The sequence below is a fragment of the Gracilinanus agilis genome, chromosome 2 (genome assembly GCF_016433145.1).
Source record: "Gracilinanus agilis isolate LMUSP501 chromosome 2, AgileGrace, whole genome shotgun sequence".
NCBI lineage: Eukaryota > Metazoa > Chordata > Mammalia > Didelphimorphia > Didelphidae > Gracilinanus > Gracilinanus agilis.
This window is the reverse complement of record NC_058131.1, coordinates 614,782,600-614,806,045: the sequence shown is the minus strand read 5'-3', so window position 1 is coordinate 614,806,045 and position 23,446 is coordinate 614,782,600. Positions and strand designations below refer to the sequence as shown.

The following is a 23,446-nucleotide window of genomic DNA, read 5'->3' as shown; positions in this document are numbered from 1 at the left end:
GTGTATTCTAAAAGTCTTCAAAATATTTCTTTTTAATTTTGTTCACTGTGTTTATAAATATAATTCAAGGTCTCTAAGTCTCTAAAAGAGTTTTAAATGAAGACTTTGGTAAGATGAGAGAGAAGCCATTCAACTAGTCCAAGTATATTAAAGAAAATGGGCTATCCTCGTTAAGCTAAACTGTAACTATTAAATCTGTATTTATTTCAGTTTGTAGAACTTCCAAATTTGTAAGAATAATTAACTATTAATAGGATTTTTTCACCTTTATGCATTTTAGTGCAAAATATTTTTGAGTAAGAATTTTGACAAAGGCTAGTAGCAGCAAGATTTTTTAAATGGTAACATTAATGCTAAGAGTACTTTTTCTCTCTCCTCCCTCAACCTAGGAAAGAAAATCCTATTATAGAAGTGAACAAATTTACATATTTCAGGCACTATATTAAAGAAAGCACCTTCATTTATTAGACTGAACACTTGTAACATAGTTATTTTAGACAAACTGTTGAAAAATTCTTCTCTTTCAAAAAGGTTTGTTACTGAATTTAAGGATAAAACATAATAAATTCTTTTACTAAATAAACATATTGAGTAATTTATATGTCTTTTTTAATGAAAGCTGATTCACCACACAAAATTCCAAACTCTATATAGTGGTGTTTCAATTGTGGAATTTAGTCATCATTGAGAACTAAGCTCAGTTAAAAAGATACTTATTAACAATGTTTTACATGACAGGTTTTCTGCAATGTCAAACATTATTTCTCTTAACACTTTTATGAGTAACTTAATGTCTAAAGAATAAAGATGTTTTTAGTTTAATATAAAAAAACATCTTAAGAAATAACTAAGACACTCTGTCTAACAGAGAGCAAACGATGTTTGCCCTAGTTACCTTCTCCATCTCTGCCATAACATTCTGAGTAAAGCAAACCAAAAAAACCCACTTAAACAGTGATGCAGGTGATTGTCTTCATGAACTCTCCAATGAAGTTGTAGGTTTTAGTGTGGCAAAAGATGAAGAGAATAGCAAATTTTAAAAAAGACCAAGCATACTTTCTGGAGTTATGATCCAGTGGAGTGCAGGCTAGGAATTGGATAGAATTTGGAGATACGACTCTGGGTTGAAGGGTTAAGACATTCAGACTCCCCAGTCATTTTAAAGAACACTTCTTGTTCCTGAAGCTTCCTGGCAAACTCTTCTTCCAGTGTCTGAGAGGAAAAGGGCATAGAATAAGAGAATATGGGGAAGAGTAGAGAGGAGGAAAAAAAAAGTTGTCATATAATGTGAGTTTAAATAGAATTTGCTCTAAATAATAATGAAAATAGTCTCAGCCCCAGAATATTTCCAGTCCCACTCCTCTACATCCTTAAGCCTTTTGCTGCTCTCCACCACTGCCTCAGGTAGAAGATAAAAGAAACATTTTTCACTCTGGAATCTCCAGAGAATATAAAAATATTACTGTTTTCTTATTCTGAATTTTGAACTCAAAATTATAGCAAGTAACCATTCATATTGGCAAACTAAGTTTGACCAGTTTACCTACACCTAAATTGGCTCTAGAGAAAACTGAATTGGCTGACAGGCATCCTTGGATATCAGCAAGTTTCCCACAGTTACCTAACTCCAGTCCACCTAATATTATGTAGCATCATAATCCTAAAGTAGCAACAAATGTGATCATAACAGAAAAACATTTTCCAATCGCAAAATTATATACTTTTAATTCAAGACTGTTCTAAATAAATAATGATGGAAGACTCAATGTCTTTAGAGTCTTCACACAGTTCACTTTTTGGCTGAGGAAATAAATATATATGTTGAAAATTCTGATGTAACAAAAAATTATTAAATTCTTAAGTGCATTTGAATGAAGAGCAGATAACTACCTACCAAAATCTGCTAGTGAAATTGAGATTTATTTTTAAAACTGCGATGTGATAACTTCTTGGAAGAATAACACAAAGTAAACAAAAAATTTTATGAGCTCTCTTTTTGAGATTCTTATTTTCTGTGACAACTATCAAACTACTACCAATTTGGCTTCAAATTTGTTGCACTAAATTATACAGATTTGGGATAGTGGCTTTTAATCTCTTTTTTATTTAAGTTACCTTTTTCCTGGGTCTCAATTTTTCTCTCCACTCCTTTAATTCTTGGCCATGCTCCTCATCTAACTCCTTTAGTTTCTGAGTCTCATGTTCAACCAAGAGATGGCATTTTTCATTCTGAAAATATAGAAAAAAAGCATACCTGTAGATAATACTAATTCAACTCAATAAACTTTTATGGGAAAAAATCATTTCTTTTAAAACTTAGTAATCATTAAAAACAATCAATAACAAGTAAATCCAATATACAATCATTAACACTTATTAAAGAACCACCAAAATAATTAACAAACAAATGGGAAAAAATGCTTGTTTATTATCCTTTTCTGTTTGAAGTTTTTACTTTTTGGCTTTCCTTCCTTTTTCCTTCTTTTAAAAAAATGCAACTGTAATCAACTGATCCAATTACTTCATATAGATTTTGCCAAATTCTTTGTATGTCTTATCTTTCTATATAGTACAATAATGTTCTATCATGTTAATATGTCAGAATCTATTCAGCCATATTCTAGCCCAATAGGTTGTTTCCAATGTTTTTGCTTTTTCAAAAAGAGGACTTAGGAATATTTTTTAACTAATAGGTGATTTTCCACTACGGTGTTTTCAAAATGTGATTACTGACTTGAAATTAGATATCACACAATGATAGATACTAAAATTTTCTTAAACAATGGTCAAGATTCAGAAAATGAAACCTGGCTTAAAACAAAGCTTTTTTTTCTGGCTTAAAAGTCAGATTTGTCAATTACTGTATATAAAAAGGTTAAGTAGAATGAATAAATTCTACTACTTCTCTGTTACTTTTTTCTATTAGGAAACAAACTTGCAAACTTATCAAAGAAATCAGAAGGCAGTTTTGTTTATACTTTACCACTGATACTAGATACTAAAATTTAGTAACCATTGTAAAACAATTCAACCTAACAAATATTTACTGGATGCCTAAAATGTCATAACAACTGCAAAAACTATAAATCTCAGGCAATGGGAGCTGTATACTCTAGATAAGTAACAAAGAAAATCTTCTCTAAAGTTCCCCCCTTAGAAGTGTGAGAAACTATATCCCTAAGAATACTTCTGAACACCATTTTCAAGGAAACAGTAATAAATGAATTCCAATTTATACTGACTTAACAGAAAATTTTTATTTAAAAGTACATTGGTCATAGCTGGTTCAATTTTAAATATATTTGTGTCTTCTCTGAGATACAAAATATTAAAAATACAAAGCTAATGAAAAGAGGAGGTAGATAGTTATTTTAAGAATTCTTTAGATTATTACTTTACTACTAGGTAGTGTGCTTCTCCCTTAGGTCTGTACAAATGATTGATTAAATTATGTGAGCTCCCATTGTTTTAGTGCTTATAAAGCTAACCTGTAGTTGATGTAATTCTCGGACATTAGCTTCACACTGCAACTGAAGGTCCCGCATCTGATTCTCATGCTTTTGGTGCTGAGCCATCCTTTCATTTTTCTGTCTTTTTTCTTCTTGAGCAGCAAACTGACAAACAAACCAGGAAGCAAAATAGAATTATAAGCATCTTAATTTATCATATGTCCTTTAAGGATTTTAACTTAATAAATTAAGTTGGAAATTTTAAGTTACAATAAAGTTATGACAGTAATTTATTTTCAAACTTATAAAAATCTATTTTATCATTATGCCTGTGTGTCAGAAATGAGCTAAAGAAGTTTTCCAAGCTCCTTCCTCTAAATAAATCAGGAAAGAAAAAAAAGTCATACTTAAAAAATTCTGGTTCTTTTCACAAATAAGGCCAAAGGAGAATGCCTTACTTTTTGCCCTGTGATGAGAATATCTGGGAAATGCAGGCTAAATTTAATGGCTTGTGAGTCTTCACTAAATGAGCACTATCAAGTTATTCTAATTTACTAGTACCTTTATCACAGCTTCATGCTATAACAAGAGTAATGAAAATTATATTTCCTCAACTGTAAAGCTGGATTCAGATTAGAAATGACCCTCCACAACTTCTTTCTATACATCAAGGCTTTTGATATCTTCTGATTATATTCCCCACACCCTCTTAACTGCTATGAAACCCAGGTGGTATATGGATGAAAGTGCAATAAGAAGTTCTGTCAGTAGTGTCACAGTGAGCCAATATAACAATTTAAATTTGAGCAATTTAGTACAGCTTTATCACTATTCCCCAGATTAGTACAGTTCCAATTAATTTCTGAAATCAATCTATTTCAAGGTCGGGGGGGGGGGGGAGGAAGGTTGGGTCAGGTAGGGGCACCCTTCTTTAAACAGCACCAGCCCTAAGAAGTTGATTATAGCTATACATCTATCCTGATTTTGGTTGTGTCTCATTAGGCTGAAGGTGGTGTTAAATGTGTATTTTAAATACCTAAGTATTTGAATTAAGTAATTTAGCTCCTTGCCTGTTTAATTTTGTCACGGTCTTGGTCCGGGGTGCCTGTTGAATTGATTCTCAAACTCTTCTTAAACATAGCCATCCGAGTCTTGGCTTCACTCCGCTGGATCTTAGGTAGTCTTGCTCTTTCTTGAGTCTGTCTGTTTTTTAACTCTTCAATTAGACGTTGATTATATCGCTGCATTTGTTCTGTTTCCTATAAGAGTTTTAAATGTAATATACTGATGTTGAAATAATGCATTATACCAACTTTAATTTTAGGCACTGTCATATCTTTTAGAAGATATATCCTTAAACACATTACAATAAAAAAATAATGTAACTATAATTCTATTAACACATTAAAACTTGTATAATATTTCCAATGAATGGCTCTTAAAATATGTCAGTTACATATGTGCCATTTGCCTCACAACTGTTAGTTTAATGAATTATACCAAACAAATGATATCTGAGATTTTTCTCCCTTTCCTATCTATCATGCAGTCTACCAACAGATTAATATTCCTAAAGAATCATGTTACTCTCCCAACTATAATCTTTAATGGTTCCCTGTCATCTACAGAATAAAATTCAAAATTTGTTAACCTGGCATTCAAGATGCTCCACAATCTACTCTTATGGCATCTTTATAGTCTTTAGAGTAAAAATATTAAAAGACAGAAATGTCTCTGTCCTCAAGCACCTGAATTACTGGAAGAATAGAAGGTAGAAATGAACACAGGTAAATAATTACAAAATATATTCAAAGTAAATTTAAAATAATTTCAGAGGGAGAAAGGGCGCTAACAATTAAGGGAGCAAGAGGGAAGAACAGATGTCAGACACAAGGTAGCACTTAAGCTGAACCTTGAATATCACTTTAGCAGTTGTGCAGAATATGGGCAAGAAAGACTAGAAACTAGAGACTAAGGAGAGGCTACTACAATAGTCCTGGTAAGAAGCGAGGACTATGTGAGGAGTGAGAAAGTAACAGATATAAGAGATGATGTGCAAAGAGATTTAAAAGGTCTCGACAACTGATTGGATGTAAAGGGTGAGAGAGAAGCTACAAACTTCAAAGGGTAGGATAGGAGGCCATTCGATAAAAATTGTGAAGTTGAGGGTGGGGTGAATAAATCTAATAATTAGTGCTTTGGACATAAAGTTTAATTTTTCTTTCAGGAAATCCAACTGAAAATGTTCAGTAAGTGATGCAGGACTGGAGTTGAGGGGAGAGAATAGAGCCGAATATACAAATTTGAGAGTTATCTGCACAGAGATCAAAACCAAATATGGATAATGATCCAGCAAAGAAAGCTGAAAAGAATAGAGCCAGAAATATGTGAGAAGTTCCATGTGGCATAAAAACAAATGGAGAAAAATTTCAAATACTGCAGAAAAGCTAAAAAAAATGAGAACTGAGAAAAGACTATTATATTTAGTAATTAAATGAACATTGGTAACCTTCAAGAAAGTAGTTTCAGTTAGAAAACTAGACTACAATGGCTGAAAAATAAGAGAATTGGAAATAATAAGCATAAATTCCATTTTCAAAGGGGTTTGGCTAAAAAAGGGAGAGGAGATAAAGGAGGACAATTTGAGGGGATGGTAGATTCAAGGAAAGGATGTTTAAGGATGGAGTAGCCTTGGGCATGTTTGCAGGTAGCTGAGGAGCTAATAGAATGACTGAAAATGAGACATAGGGGAGTGAATGGGGTGGGAGGATTAAATAAAATCCACAAAGAAATGGGTTAGTCTTGGCAAAGAAAAGGAATACTTCTTGGTCAAAGAGAGAACAAAAGTGGAAAGGGTGACAGAAAATATCAAAGGGATTTGAAATATGAAATAGGGAAGAATTGGGAGCTATCCTCAAATGATACTGTGTTTATGCTTTAAATAGTAGGCTATATGCTGTGGAGGACTGAAACTGCACATCGGCATATAATATATGTCTAATATAATTTCTCTTCTCAAACTGTACTTTTTTTAAATTCAAAGATATTTTATTTTCCCAATTACATATAATAATTTTCAACATACATTTCCCAAAAGTATAAGATCCAAACTGTCTCCTTTCCTCTCTTCCCTCTCTCCACTTGGAGATGGTAAGCAATTTGATCTGGGCCATACATTTATTATTATGCATAACACACTTCCATATTGTTTATTGCCAAACTATACTTCTTAAAAGCAAAACCATATTCATTTTTTAACTCCCCTGGTCTCACCAAGGTCTTAACACAGTGCTGTGAAAATAGATGCTTTGCATTACTAGGTTTGTCTCTCAAAGATATTTTTTAAGAGAGGTGGGAGTGGAGGGAATGTTCATCAAACAAAGAATGGCTAAACAAGTTATAGTATTTTATTGTAAAGGAATACTCTTATGATACAAGAAATGATGAGCATGATTCTTTTAGAAAAACCTGGACTTACATGAACTTATGCAAAGAAGTGAGATGAGGAGAATATTGTACACAGTAACAGCAGTATTATGTGATGATAAACTGAATAACTTAGCTATTAGCAGCAATACAATGATCTAAGATAATTCTGAAGGCTTAGGGCTACCTCCAAAGAAAGAACTGATGGAATCTGAAGCATACATTTTTCACTTTATTTTCCTTCATAAGATTTTTTGGGTATTTTTTTATGTTGGCTTCTATAACATAACCAATACAGAAATATGTTTCACATGATATCACATATAAAAATGTTTGTTTAATAAGGGAAAGGAGAAAAGGAGAAGATTTGGACCTCTAAATTTTAGAAAACTAATGTTAAAAATTCTTTTTACATGTAATTGGGAAAAAATATTGGAAGATTTAAAAAAGAACATAGATGCTTTACTAAAAATTTGTTAATTTTTTGGAAAAAGCAAATATGAAGGGTCAGCCAGACGGCTTAGTAGATTGAGAGCCAGGCCTAGAGAAAAGAGGACCTGGGTTCAAATTTGACCTCAGACACTTCCTAGCTTAACCCATGTTGCCTAGCTTTTACTCCTCCCTTCTGTCTTAGTACCAATAAACAGTACTGATTCTAAGAGGGAAGGTAGGAGTTAAAAAAAACAACAAATCTCAGTCAAAGATTTATTTGCTTTTAGACTTTTATGCACTTAATTTTTAAAAAACCATTCGGGGAAATTTTCCACTATATACAAATACAAAATCTACATTTTAATATAATACCAGAAAATCTGCCTATTTAACTAAAAGTCCTCCATGCAATAGATGCTTAAGAAATATGAAAGACCAAGTTTTTCTTCTACAAAATCTTGTATTTTTTAGAATGAAATGAAAAATACTTAACTCTTCCTTCATTTCTTTACCAACCTGCCCTTGCTTTCCTTTTAACTCATTCAAAAATGTAGTTTTTTCAACAAACTGAAATCTTTAAAGACAAGTCTTTGTTTTCTTCCTCAATTACCATCAAAAATCAGACACACAATAATTTAATTTACTACAAAAATGTAGTTAATGTGCTTTAAGTAAAAATAATTATAAGTAGATGTTTGTTTTATCTTTCTGTTGTTTAAAATTAAGTGCATAATAAACTAATTTTTGAAATTCTCTTTCTAATAAGATCTAAGTAAAAACTTCATTTTTAATATTTGAAATATAGGGTCTAAGAAACTACTATGAGGAAGCAAAATGAAGATATTTCATAAATGCAACTATATGTTTCAATTACCTGCTTTTATTAGTTTTACAACCATGATCAGGATATAGTTAACTACTCCATAATTCTTTAAAAAAATGTGTTAGGATAAAAGATAGTAAGAACAAAAGACAATGTGGCATTTAGAATACCTAAGTAGGTACAAATAATAATAATCAATTCAAAGAACTCAAAGAAGAATTTTTAAGAAATCATAAAGTATGAAGTAAGCAGAATTAGAAATTACAAGAATAGTCAAAACGAAAAGAAAAAGCTAAACCAGTTGTAATGTAATTAAAATGATAAAGCCTGGTCCTAATTATGCTACTTGGTTTTGTTAACTTTTTTTCCTCATTCTTGGTTAGAAAGGACAGCTCAATAGGTAGAGAAGGAGGAAAGGTTATAGTTGGAAATTAAGGTGATGCAAAAACAAAAGATATCAATATAAATGTAAAAAATAAAATCCTCACCCTCACCCCAACCACAAAAAAAAAAAAAAAAAATACCCTAAGCTGAATTTGAAGCCAAGTTGAATCCAGCCTCAAATACTTATTAACTTTGTGACCCTATACAGTTTCCTCAATTGTAAAATGGGATTATAACAACAGTACTTACCTCTCAGATTTATTGTGAGGATCAAATGAGAAAATATTTGTAATACATTTAGCACAATACCTGGTCCATAGTAGGGACTTAATAAATGCTTGTTCCTTTCCCTTTTCCCTTTAGTTATATTCAAAAGCCCTTCAAATACCATAAAGGAAGAAAGGGGACATGTGTCTTTTCATTAACCTTTTCATGGCGCTTAAGTAGTTGATGTCTTTGCATGAAGTACTGATCCTTGAGTTGTTGTTTAAGCAACTGATGCTTTTCTTGTAAGTGTCGTTCCTCAAGTTCCCAAATAGCAGCTTCACGAGCTGGAAAAGGAAAACAATTTTCAAAAATAGCCTTTTGGGAAGAAAGGAATTCTCTAGTTTCCTTGCAATTTAACTGTCTATTGATGGTTGGGGTCAGTTTTAAGTGCTTCAGCCCTACATGAAAACTCAATCGTTTTATTAAATAATTTTTTACCATTTCTTTCTAATATTTAAAACCTGTTTTCATAAAAAAAATTTTTGTAATATGTACCATGAAATCAGGAGTCACCAAAATTAAAAGAAATTTTGTATTCAGAACCATTTTTGGTGTAATGTTCAGTTGTATATTAATGGATGTCTACTAACTATAACCTGAGTTCTATAATATAAATACTTGTGTTTGTTGGAAAAATACTAGATTAGTAGTTGCATCAAATAATTAAATTCCCATTGTGATTTTTAATAGAACTTTAGTCTTAAAGCAAAAGAGGCATTTATGAATTTAAGCTGTGTTTATGTTTAGAGAATGTGTGTGTGTGTGTACATATGTCAGTGTGGGAGAATGTAATCTCTTTACACTATTAATGAATTTATTGACTGCTGTCCTTTACAAATAGAATGTAAGCATTTAATTTAAAAAATCCTTTTGTTCTTTTCTAACATATTCTTACTTTGTTGTTTTAATATCCACCTAAAATGTGTATTCTCTATCCAGTAGTTTATGTATACTTAAATTTGAAAGTACAAATGAAAAATTATAAGTTGTATAGGTATTAGCAATTTATTACTTCTTTCCATCCTGTTCTAATTTTATATTTACAGTTAACTAATAACACTCTCCAAAATTCCATCTAGATAATAATGAGAAAGAATGTATAACAGCTAAATGTTTGGAGGAAATGAGTATTTTTTTAAATTTCCATCCCATTATATATTCATGAAGTATATTCAAAGGTATATAGATATTAAGAGAATCTAATGCCACTAATGAGAGCTTCTGGCTGTACTTAGCTCAGTGGTTCCCAAACTTTTTTGGCCTACCACCCCCTTTCCAGAAAAAATATTACTTAGTGCCCCTGTCATATACTATCACCGCCCCCTACAGTTATTCACTGCCCCCAAATGTACTTGTGGCCATCACCATGGCGCCCACTTTGGGAATCACTGACTTAGCTGATAAGCAGATAAAAGAAACTTTAAGGAAGCTAATTTTTCATCTTAAGTTTTCAATTTGCATAAAAAATTTTCTTTTAAAAAAGGTTCTCCATTCCTCTCTACTACTTTTTTCTATTTTATCCTTTCTTCTCCCTGAAAAGAAAAATATTGATTTACCGACTCCATAAACTATTTTCAATATTGTTATTGCTTCTATTTTTACATATAGAAGCTGCATATTTCTACATACCTCTCATGAGCTGCTGTTTGTTATTGAGGCATTCTCGCTCAATATTAGCTAACTCTGCTTTCTGCTGCTGGATGATTTTTTTCAATGATCCATCTAATTCCTGTTGTTGCTTCTGAACAAATTCTTGTTCCTATCAGATACAAAAGTCTATTAACAAGTATTTTGTGAATATAACAGTACATTTATATATTTTAATGATAACAAGAGATCCAGATCATTATCATACAAATCCCCCAAAATAATATACTCAATATTTTAAAAATGTGCTAATTATCCAATTTTTGGATAATCAAAAAGAAAAATAAAATGGTAATATAATGCATATAGCATTCTAAACTCAAAACTAAGAACAACACACACACTAGAAATATACAAACACACCAGTAATTACAGACTGAACTATTATACTAATATCTTGCTTCCAGAAATAAAGCATCCAGAGTACACTACAAAAAAATTTTTTTAAGATCTAATGCCTCTTAGTTAAGTTGTTTTACATATCTAATTTTTTAAAAGACCTAATTTTCAACTTTTCCCTGAGAAAGCAACATTTAGCAAGAAAATAATTATATGAAGAGATCAGTCTTTTATTGATGGAGATCATTTAGATATGTGCCAAGGATGATGATTTGAGGCCCACCACATAATTCCTAAAGAATTATGAAGGATTAAGATTAAAGGGTTACTAGCCCTCAACCAACAAAAAAAAGCATTGTAACCATATTACTATAGGTTTGGGCTCTTAGGACTCTAAATGCCTAGATTTATTCTTAAGCAAGTTGTGCTAAATTATAGTATCATGTAGATTTACAGACCTGTTAGGTTGACTAACAAACTAGTATGCTAGATACTCAAAAAAGTTGAGGTAAATTAAGTCAGCCAATGATCCTTTACCTCACACACTCACACACACAAACACACAAGTCCACATGAGAACAGATATGAACTACAATTTAGATTCACTGAGTTTCAGTAAAAACTACACCAGCCCTGAGGAAAGAAAGTCAAGAAAAAGTTCACTAGAGAATTCTAAATCTGCCTTCCTATGGGAATTCTGAGGCAGAGAATTCCCTCTATTTAACTTAATGAACTGTTAAGAGGAATTTTTAAAAAACGCTTTAGGATTGATAAAACCAGCCATTAGGGAAATAATTCACTATGTAACAAAAACTATTGGGAAAACTGTAAAGGAGACTGGCAGAAACTAAGCATGTACCAACATTTTACACTGTATATTAAAATAAACTCAAAATAAGTCCATAACTTAAAAATAAAGGGTAATATCATAAGCAAACTAGTGGAACAGGGGAAAATTTATTTGTCAGATGTATGGATAGAATAAGAGTTCCTGACCAAACAAGAGATAAGAGAGGTTCACAGGAGGCAAAATGGGTAATTTTGATTGCATAAAATTAAAAAGGTTTGCACAAACATAACCTAAGCAGCTGAAATTAAAAGAAAAGCAGGAACCAGAAGAGGGAGAGTCTTACAGCAAGTTTTCTGACAAAGGTCTGATTTCTAAAGTACGTAGAAAATCGAGTCAATATTACAAGAATATGTTGGAAAACTATCATTAGTCAGATAAAAATGGTCTAAATCAATGATAGAGAAATGCATATTAAAACAACTCTGAGAGGGCCATTAGTTATATCAGTGGATAGAGTACCAGACCTAGAGATAGGAGGTCCTGCATTCAAATCTGGCTTCAGACACTCTCTAACTGTGAGACACTGGGCAAGTCACATAACCTCCACTGCCTAGCCCTTACAGCTCTTCTGCCTTGTAAACAATACACAGTATGATTTTAAGACAGAAGGTACCAAACCTCATGAGTTACCACCTCACACACCCATCAGATTGGCTAAAATGACAAAAAATGACAAATGATAGAGGGGATGTGGGAAAATTGGAACACTAATGCACTCTGTTGGAATTGTGAACTAATCTAACCATGCTGGAAAGCAATTTGGAAGATCAAAAAAGCTGTTAAACTGTGCATACCTTTTGATTCAACAATGCTACTATCAGGTCTAAATCCCCAAAGAAATCAAAGAGGAAAAGAACCCATTAGTACAAAAGCACTGATAGCAGCTCTTTTTGTATTAGCAAAGAACTGAAAACTTAATAGGTGCCCATCAACTGGGGAATGGCTAAAGAAATTAAAGTTTATGAAGAGGATCAAATAGTATTTTGCGATATGAAAAGGATGGTTTCAGATAAATCTGGAAATATCAACTGATACAAAGTGAAGTGAGCAGAACTCTGAGAACAATCTACACAGTTACAGCAATACTTCAAACTGTGAAAAACTGATCAACACAATGGCCTACCATAATTCCAAAGGACCCATGATAAACACGCTAGCCACCTCCAGACAGAAAATTGACGAGTGTAAAATGAAGCATATTTCTTTCTTGCCTTTTTTTGAAGGGGTGGAGGATGCAGACATGGCTACTGTGGAAATTTGTTTTCTATGACTATAGGTATTTATAACGAATTTTGGTCTTTTTGTCTTCTCAATGAAATGAGGAGGAGAGGAGGAAGGAAAGAATTTGGAACTGGAAAAAAAAGAATAAAAAAGTCCCTGTGTTTTAAAACAAATAATTTTTTAAATACGTAACTTTTTTAATGACTTAAGATTACCTATAATTTTTAAAATAGCTAAAAGTAGCAGAAAATGGGGGCAGCTAAGTGGCTTGGTGGTTAGAGAGCCAGGGCTGGGGATGGGAGGTCCTTGGTTCAAATCTGACCTGATGCTTCTTAGATGTGTGACTCTGGGCAAGTCACTTAATCCCAATTAGAACCGATACTTAGTATTTATTTTGCTCTGATCTCAACTTTATAATTGGAATTAACATAAAATACATGTACAATCATATCGGTAAAAAGTAAAAGCTTGTAAATCAACTCAATTTCTCATGACTAACATCACAGTCTTGTATTAGCCAGAAAGCAGAATAATTCTGTCTGATTTTTCAAATTACCTAGAATAGTAATGGGCAATCTATGGCCAGCGGGCCACATGCAGCCCCCTGAAATGTTCTATCTGGCCACCCAACATTATTCCTAATCTGATAAATACAATGAGTAGGATACAATACAATGAAACTTCAAAAGAGTTGCCTTATAAACAGACTGACAGAGGAGCATTTCCTTTCCTTTGGCCCCCTCTTTAAAAAATTTGCCCATCACTGGTCTAGAATAATTCTACAAGATCCCATCAGCCTTTACTTAATCTCATCACCATCTTCTGCCTCTCTAACTGGAGATTAGGACTATGAACTCTAAAATCTCCATTTAAGGAAAGAAACTCAGCTCCAATATCTCCTTATTACTTACCTGGTTCCATTACTTTGGGAATTCTCTGGCTTCCCCCTGTCTCTGATTTAGGTATCTTCTCTACTCTTTACTCCCACTTTTAAGCTTCTTTTTGGGGGGTTTCCTCCCCCTTTACATTGTAAGCTCCTTGAGTGTAGGGACTGTTTTCTTTTTTCATGTTTGTGTCCTTTGTGCTTAGCAGAGTGCCTGGCACATAGATGTTTACTGACTGACTGAAATAAACCCTTTTAGCTTTTTAAAATATGGAAAAATTCATATGATCAACTACTTACAGACAAGAAAGTAAGTTGTCTCTCTGTTTATCTATTTGTATTTAGGTCTCCACGTAGACATGCTTATTAACAGAATTACTGTCAACATGGAGGGATTCTCTATGGGCATGCCAAAGGTCACTTTTTGTCCTTCTGTTAGAACATTTTCATCGATGTTTTGGACAGAGAGAAGACAAACCTATCAAAATTACCAACAACATAAAACTAGAAAAGGTATTATTAGCTAATATAATGAATGACACAATACACTAGAATACATTACAATCAAGAGAGATAAAAGTGAAGTTACAAATTCAAGTTAAAAATTAGACTCTACCAGTATATGATGGGAAAGATATGGCTCAAAAACAATTAATATATAAATAAATCTTAAGAGATTTTGCTTGAAAATAAACACTACAGGAGTCAAAAGTGTATCACAGCTACTTAAAAAAAATTTTTTAATGAATTCTATCTTAGACTTTGCAAACATATGTCTAAATTAAAGGAAATGATTATTGCTGTTTAACTGCTTTAGTTATGTCTGACTCTGTGTCCCCATTTGGGGTTTTCTTTGCAAATATAATGGAGTGGTTTGTCATTTCCTTCTCCAGGTCATTTTACAGGTGAGGAAACTGAAGCAATCATGTTTAGTGACTTGCTGAGGGTCATACAGCTAGTGTCTGAGACTAGACTTGATCTCAGAAAGAAGAGTCTTCCTGTCTCCAGGCCCAGCACCCTATCCTCTATTCTACATAGCAGCCCAAAGGAGATGACAGTTCCTCTTTATTCAGTGTTAAACTACAGTTGTATTCAGTTCTAAGTACCATATTTTAAAAGGGAAATTCAAAAACTAGAGTGTCCAAGGAAAAGCAATCAACATGATAAAGGATGTAGGGATGACGCCACATGGAGAAAAATTGAGGAAATAAAGATTTTAGACCAAAGAAATGAAATAATATAACTTTAATAAAAGAAAGGATTTTCTGATTATGAGAGATTCCCAATAATATAACACCCTGCCTTTCAAAGTGGACTTCTGTCAATTCAAGTGTCTAAAGGGAAGATAAGTTACAAAAAACGTTATCACACTAGGAGACATGATCGATAAGTGTAACTATGATTAACATGCATCCTACCAATAGGAGAAACTAAAGTTTTACTTTGGTTAGGAAATTCTTTGAAAAAAAATCATTTATAAAGTCAATTAACAATAATAAGACTATGGTAAATAACAATGCAACTTTTCTCTCTTTGTATTAAATAATATATATTAAAATATTTTACACATGTAATTTTTAACAAAAATAATTTCAAACTTTACCATAAAGTTAGGAATCATGAGTCATATTTTCCACTGTGAGGACTCACTGAATTATCTACAATAGCTCACCTGACTTATCTGTTACTCAAGTTTTATCAGTAAAAATGGAGATTTAGTCCCTTACCAATAAATTTGTCAGAAATAAATTAATGTTCATAATGTACATTTGGATCCTGGATTAGGAATGCAAGTCAATTATAAAGCATGTAACTGTCCAATAAAATGCAAAACAGCAGTTTTTATCTATTTACAAACTTGCTTATCTAGGTAAAACCCTGAAGTATAATTCATCCAACACTGAAAGGTTCTTCTGGGAATCAAGGAAGATGAAAATATAGTATTATAGAGGAATTAGTTTAATGAAGTACCCAAAGTTGGTTCTCAAATGTAAAGACAACTTTGAAAACAAAAAGGATAGAAAGGAAGAAGGAATCAATGTATTTTCAAGCAGAATATATAATTTACCCACTACTCTTAATAATAACTGAAAGAGGACTGTTTCTTATATAACAAAAAGACAATCTCTACAGAGTCTAAGAATAAGTTAACTTTCAAAGGCAGATGGATTAACAAGAATAGGGAATAACAAGAAAGATGGCAACTAAAGAATCTCTAGTTAGTGACTTTCATATAATACCAATGAAGAAAAGAGAAGTATTGACACATTAAAACTGCAAAATAAATTGTAGTTTAAAAATAATCTCAGTACAAAAAATTGGGCCTGTCCTTAATAATATTATTTTTCCTTACATTGAAAGAAAAGCCTAAGAAATTAAAAATACAAGATACTCAAATATATTGACAAAAAGGGAAATTGTAACAATTTCTTCCAAGCACTTTGTACCGAAGTACAAGACTAAAATATATGGTTATGATCAGAAAAGTAACAGGGATTCATAATTTTCCTCTCTCTTAAAAGCATCCATACTTTGCTTATTCTGTTGAAAAATTCTAAATAGGAGCCCTAAAACTGAAAAATAAAAGATAAACTTTGGTTTCTGAAAAATCAAACTTCATTCACTTCAGTTACAAAAATCAAACATCAAAAATAAATACAGTGGGGCCAAATTAATTGATAAGCTTTCTCTGGAGGCTGTGAGAAAAAAAATAGTTTAGATGTTATTGCACAGCTAATTTGCATTTGTCATATGGATAAATTATAATTTAGACTACTGTATGACTAAACAGGAAGTGGAGATAAATGGATTAAAGATGTCATTTTACACTGGCTTTTCTGATCACACTCATATTTTTAAAATATAGAACACAAAATGTCACTTCACACAAAGAAAAAATAGCCACAGCACCCAACTGCTCACATGTGCATAATTCATATATTTAACATGTACATATTTTCCCTTTTTTTAAAGACAAATCATTAATAAGCAGGTAAACCTGAGACAGAATAGAGTAGTGTCAAGCACAATGAACTAGGAAACAGGGGGGTTATTTTCAAGTCTCAGCTGAGGGACTTATTTTTTACATGATTTTAAGGGTTTTTTTGTATCTAGCATAAATTTAGAACAGTGCCTGAGACAGAGTAGGTGATTAATGTTTATTAATTAACCATGCCTCAGTTTGTTCAACTTTAAAATAGGAATAATGAACACTTCCCTGATATAAGGTTGTCATAAAGCTCAAATGTATATCAAAGCATTCTGAAAAACCGATTACTAATATAAGTATTATTAAATATAATTCTTCTTGATTTTCACTATGGAAACCAATAGTGAAATCAGTTGAAAGCACATGTGAGTCAAAGAAAAAGGGATAAAAAAATTAAGGCGAAGTCACCCTTCAGGTTTTTGGGACTTACATCCTGCATTTGGGCGTTGAAGAGTGTACAAGATGACAACTGAAAAGACTGAATCATAACCTGAGCAACACCCTGTGAATCAGAATACAATTCAACTCCTATGTGAGAACATTAAAGAAGAAAATCCCCTGAAAATGTATCAGCAATACAAATGAAGGATTTCATGTGGTCTTGGGAAAATTATTTAACTTCACTAGATCTCAGTTTCCTCATCAGTACAATGAGGGAGTTCAACATCTTGATCCTTCAAATCCTTTCTGCTCTATGATTTTTACACTTCTATGCCTAACTATTGCTGGGCAAAGGAAGAAATGTTTGCTAATTGTAATATAATATTGTATAATATAGTATAATATACTATACTATACTATAATACATATAATATGAAAAGTTATATTTGTATCCAACACTAACCCTTTTAATGTTGATGTATGTTTCTGCTTGCTGTGCCTTGTAATGGCTGCTTTTCTGAGCTCGATGTAAAATATGAGTCAATGATTATAATTTATAGCATCCCAATGTAGTTAATTTTTAATGGAAACTGAAAGCTAAATTACAGATGTAAAAGGTACTGTATAACCATCAAATCTGTAATTAATTAGCACCTTTTTGTCACTTAGAGTAGTATGCAATACTACTTGAGTGAGCTATTTGGGAAGTAATATCGAGTTCTAGTGTTCTTTTCTTAGCATTGGACTGAATGAACAGTTCTGTCCTAGACATTTTGCACTAAGATAGTTGACTCAGATAAGACACATTTAAATGATTTTTAAATTATACACCTCTTCTTTCTTTGAATATCTCTGAAAACTGAAGAATGACTATTCTCATTCTTGGGAATTTATATATTAGGCAAATGATGGCTGATGAGGTCCTTCCAACTCTATGATTCTATGACTCTTAAGACTAATTTCTCTACCTTTACTTCTAAACAGAAGGCAGGCATAATTAAAGAAATGACCTATCTAAGTCAGCCCAGCCTTATCACTAGGTAAAACCTAGAGCAAGAGGTCTTAATTTCTTCACTTTTTGCAGAGAAAGCAGTGTTTCTCTTCTTGACTACAAGATTACTTACACTTTATATTCGGCATAACAGAGGAACAGCATATTGAGATTTAGTCTAAGCTTAAGAACTGCTTGCTTGGTCAAGCTGAAAACAGAAACTTGATACACTTTCTAATATTGCTTGGATTTTGAGAAAACTGTAGAGAAACAAAGACATTTTTATAGATATAATTTCAAAGATTCAAGCTTCATATATATTTTCTATTGTATAACCATAAGTATTCTTTGAAAGAATTACTGACTGTATACTAAGTTTCTAGGATATTTAATATACAGATCACATATGTGTAATTATTTGGCAGCTTGTAAATTTCCAAAAATTGTCTTTTCTTAGTGATATTCCAACTATTAAACACAATTTCACATTATCAACTTAAATCTAAATATCAGCATCAACTTTTGCATAATAAAATATCCTAGGGACAAATCAATATAAAATATTAGTGGCAGTTAAAATGTATCCCTTCACAAACAAGTTCATTAGGCTGTGAATAACACTGCTTTCTGTTTTTAGTAGCATTAAGCTGCTGCTGTTACCTGAGCATGCTGGGTTTGTGCAAGCTCCTCTTTCCTGCGTTTCATGAGCTCTTTTCTCAGCTCTTTGGGTGCTTTCTCCACTTCATTTATAACCTACAGTGTATAAGCATGCAGGAGGTGGGGAAATAATACTTTCTCCACAGCAAGCAGTTATGTGAGCATATAAGCTAAAAGTCAATTATAAAAGTAGTTACACAAAGCTCCCTTTTGGCATGCATTAGCAAAGAGGTTAGTTTGGCAAAAAAATAAAGGAAAGGATAGAGAGCATGCTTCACCTTAAGTGCAAAGAGGAACTTTATATCAAATAAAAGTTAACTAAGTGCTCAATCATTCCTATATACCATCTTCTTTCTTGATTATGTTTTCAAAGACAATCAGTTGATAAAATTATCAACTTCAGTATTGAAGCTACACTAGAAGTGTTAATTTCAACTGATTCTCTTGAAATAGTCAGAAAATAAGAAGTATGTTTCTTAATACAATTTGGAAAATTAAAAGAAAGATATGTTGCCATTTATAAATATACTAAATGTCATGTCTGGCTTGAGAATTACAAAGGAATAATTTCTAACAAATCCATTTAGCAAATCTGAAAAAGATATCAAATCTTGAGAGTAATCTACTTCATTTTTTTAACAAGTGCTTTAAAAATCAGCACAGCAGTTGATTTTTGTGCAAAAACAACCAATAATCCTATTATTTAAAATAATTTGGATGCTATACACTCAAGTCAAACATAACAAAATAGGCAAATGAAAAACTACTAAATATTAGCACTATTTAAGAAATTGACAAGATTGTTAAGACACGTGATTCAGTATACCAGTAGGTTAATAATCATTAATTGATTCTGTATCTTTTTAGCCCCTTCATGTAATCATTTCAGAGTCCGAGATGTGTACGCCTTCTGACCATAAATCTGTCATATCGTTTTGAAAACTAAATGATCATATATAAAAGCACCCACAGAAAACAGACTCTAAATCACCACATGCTACTGATTTAACAAAGGTATATTTTAAATTCCCCAACATTTTTCCCTAAGACCCAATCACCAACAAAAGGAAGAAACTCCCCAAATGCAAGAAGTTTAGCAACAAGAAAAAGGAAAAATACATATAACAAAATTGTTAAAAAATATATACAATGTTGAACCAAATATTTTCAATAACTCATAAACCCCACAGTAATACATTGACTTTTATAAACAGGCTTAAGTGAAATAAACAAGCATCAATGTAGAAATAATATTTTAGATTTTAAAAGTCTCTTATTAAAATAACTTAAAATACATGAAGTTTGTAAGAAGATATTATGTACCCAAAAATGTACATATGTATTGTTACTCAGTATATAACAATTTCTTTAATACGCAACAATATAAATTAATGTTTTAAACACAAAATTGACAAAATTTTCTCCAAGCTATCTGGCTTTGTTTAGTTTAAAATCAAGTCTTTAATATGCAGCAATATGAACATTTTCTTCATCATTTTATCAAAAAGAAAAAGTAGATCAACTAGGTATTTTGGCTAAAATGTTTAACTGAAGTCAAATAAAGCTTTTCATTCAAATCTCCAGAACTAGTTATAATCAACATGCCAGACCTCACATATTACATAAAGGTGAAATCTTCTGACATGAAAGTACATAATGAACACCTCAATGAAAAATAAAAGTATCTGAGAGTATCTAGGAATATTAGCATCTATAGATTTCCTTTCAAAAAAGAAAAGGAATCAAGTTAATCAAGAGAGGGAAAAAAAAAGTCAAGAAAGACAGAATATTCGTAGCCATTACTAAACCTGTGAAGACTGTCATCATAGTCATATACTTTCATTTTTAAAAAACTAAATTCTTCAAAAGTTTTCAAATATGGTTTAAATTCTATGCATAATTCTATTATGTGAAAAGCTTCCAAATAATTGCATTAGCAAATCAAAACACTGGCATTTTTACCTCTTTCTTTCGGTTTTTCAGCATGTTCTGAAATTTGGACAGTTCCTTCTCTTGTTCTCCTTTAATACGTTTGGCTTCATCTCGCAAGCGATTTGTATGTTCTTGTTCTAGGCGTTCTATTGTCTGCTTCTGTTGTTTTTCTAGGTTTTCAATCTCTTGGTCATATTGTCGCTTCTTACTCTACAAAATATTGAATCCCATGGATAATTATAACACTTTTAAATAACTTCTTTTTTCAATTACATCTTTGCAGTTTTGAACATTTCACCCAGAATACATGGCAATCAGGCAAAGGTCCAAGCAGTGACCCTGGCTTACTGCTTTATGAAATTAAACAGTTCAATTGTCCAGGACCAGGTCCTATATACATGCTTAGCTTTGCAATTTATTACGAAACTCTTTTATAAGAGGTTAACAAATAGCTAAAATAGCAATGTACTAAAAAAAAAAAAGCCAGTGATAAGTATTAAAGGAAAGTTGGAGATATAAATTATTAGTCAATAAAAATATCGATAAGACAAAATTCACCTAGCCAGTCTATTTTAAAATAATGCAATCATTTTAACTTCTCTATTTACTTACAAACTGACTAAATGCTCAAAATAAACACAGGCCCAAGATCTCTGAAATATCTTATATTTGAATCTTTGAATATCTTAAATCTTTGAATTAAAGATGATAAAGTTACAACTCCTAAGAAAATACTACTTCAAATTAAACAAGTAATTATGGAATTAGGCATAAAAGTATTTGGAAAAGGCATTATACTAAAATTTCTCCTCAAAGAAATGGAGATAAGAAAGGAACACATTTAGAAAAAATGAATATTGCACATTTGTCAAATTATGAAAATAAGATAGCAGTAATTTTTCAGAATTTTTAATATAAAAAACTCTAGGGAAATGAAATTATGCTCAACACCAAAAACTGCCCAGTGACTTTATAAATGTAAATTTTGATGCTTACTTCACCCCCTCAAAATCCTCAGCATACTTCAAGAAGGTTACAAATACTAAGTAAAAGAGCAATAAGAAAATATTTTAACTTTATTCTGAAATTACAACCAAAACAAAACAAATTTCTACATGGATTTGAATCTTTATCTAAAGAAAAGAATGACTAGAAAACATAGGACTTCTATCTCATAGTTTCAGTAAAAGGACTAGATCTTAAAAACTACAATTAGAGAATATTTTTAAAGAGAGATAACACCCCAAATGAAAATGTTTCTAACTCCAAACTAATACAATCAACACTAGAAAACTGAATTCTATCATACAACATTAATAATTTTGCAACTTTAGAGAAAATACAAAAATTAAATAAATACAATGGAAATTAATGTGTGATTTTTCTCTAGATTAACAGTAAAAATCTTGTTTTAGAACAATGAACTCTAGTGCTATAACACTGAAAACTTCTTTAGAGACACTGCTTGAACATTATAAAGCACAAGTTGTGACTTAATCACATGCCAAATACCTCTGAGCAGGTCAAAATCAGAATGCCAGAGACAAAACAAGTTTAAATGAGATGTGAAGTTCAGAATCCTCATAATTGGGGGGGGGAGGGGGCAGGAATGATGGTAGAATACGCTAGAAATGTAGCAAAAGTTATAATATGTAATCACGGAAACTGGCAGAAACACTGGAATCCTAAATCTGTTCTATCAAAAAGGTATTTTCTAGAATCACTGAATTATCTTTTTTAAAAATTGTTACAAAATTCAAAAGCTCACCATCATTTCTTGTTCAAATCGCCTGAAAATTTGTTCCCGTTGTTGCTGTAATTTGTTGTTGAGCTGCTGCTGGGCTCTTTGTTCCTCTTTCTGGAGAAATCTTAATTCTCGAAGCTCCTGTCGTCTGGTCAAAATATAATGATTGAAAGAATAGTAAAGACATAATAAAATAAAGGGTAAAATCAATTTTATATAAGACAATGGCAAGAATTTAATAAATTAAACTCATTAATAGCTTTTCCAAACAGAAAAAATAAGACTGACCCCTTGTATCACATTGACCCCTTGTATTACTATTCAAAATCTGTTATAGTTGAAATTTTTTGAAATTCAGAAATATACAAAGCCCTTTGTGCATTAATCTTAACATTTTATACTCACCGAAGGAACCTTAATTCTTCAGTTTTTGAATCACTATCTGTAACTATTTTTGAAGTTGTCACACTCACTTCTACACCATCAACAACAAATTTTCTTGTTTTCTTCAACGTTTTTTTATGTCTTCTTGTTTCCTGAATAACAGATTTCATTATTGTTTAATAAGCACTGAATAGTACAAATCTGGTGGACAGTGAACAAAGTTCATTGCAATTTTTCTAAGTTGCTAGTATGAGTAACAAATGATAAACCTCAGTTCCTTAAGTGGTTGCATTAGTAAGAAAGTACAAAAATTAACCTATACTATGCAACTATAGAGATATGGCATTAATTTGTACATGTGGCTTTTGGAATCAGTATCATTATTTAAAAGTAACATCTAAGTCTGCTACAATCATAATTAAATAACACTAATAATGAAGATAATTTAATATATACCCCAAAGTAAAAATTCTTGTGCTCCCAATACATCATTCCTATTATGAAATCATTTGTTCCCATATCCTTGACTTCTCACCTTTCATTAGAAACCTGAAGAGATTGATGCAGGAAATTATGTCTGTATATATGTATGTATAGAGTGAGTGAGAGAGGCTCTCTGCTCCCTATCTCCTCATCTACCTCCTGCA

At 31.8% G+C, this 23,446-nt stretch overlaps 1 protein-coding gene across 2 annotated transcripts in view; it reads right to left on the bottom strand.

Moving 5' to 3' along the window:
• Window positions 1-938: 938 nt before the first annotated feature.
• SLK (STE20 like kinase) overlaps window positions 939-23,446 on the bottom strand; it is a 65,324-nt gene continuing 42,816 nt past the window's right edge. Inside the window, exons 10-19 of one of the 2 annotated variants that reach the window (XM_044665548.1) lie at window positions 22,821-22,951; window positions 22,440-22,563; window positions 20,702-20,881; window positions 18,743-18,835; window positions 10,411-10,540; window positions 8,941-9,065; window positions 4,520-4,708; window positions 3,489-3,614; window positions 2,116-2,229; window positions 939-1,212 (exon numbers count right to left, since the gene is read on the bottom strand). In XM_044665548.1, the coding sequence (XP_044521483.1) occupies window positions 1,066-1,212; window positions 2,116-2,229; window positions 3,489-3,614; window positions 4,520-4,708; window positions 8,941-9,065; window positions 10,411-10,540; window positions 18,743-18,835; window positions 20,702-20,881; window positions 22,440-22,563; window positions 22,821-22,951 (1,359 nt within the window). In that variant the 3' untranslated portion in view covers window positions 939-1,065. The remainder of the gene's footprint in view (window positions 1,213-2,115; window positions 2,230-3,488; window positions 3,615-4,519; window positions 4,709-8,940; window positions 9,066-10,410; window positions 10,541-18,742; window positions 18,836-20,701; window positions 20,882-22,439; window positions 22,564-22,820; window positions 22,952-23,446) is intronic. The other variant, XM_044665549.1, reaches the window with a different exon arrangement.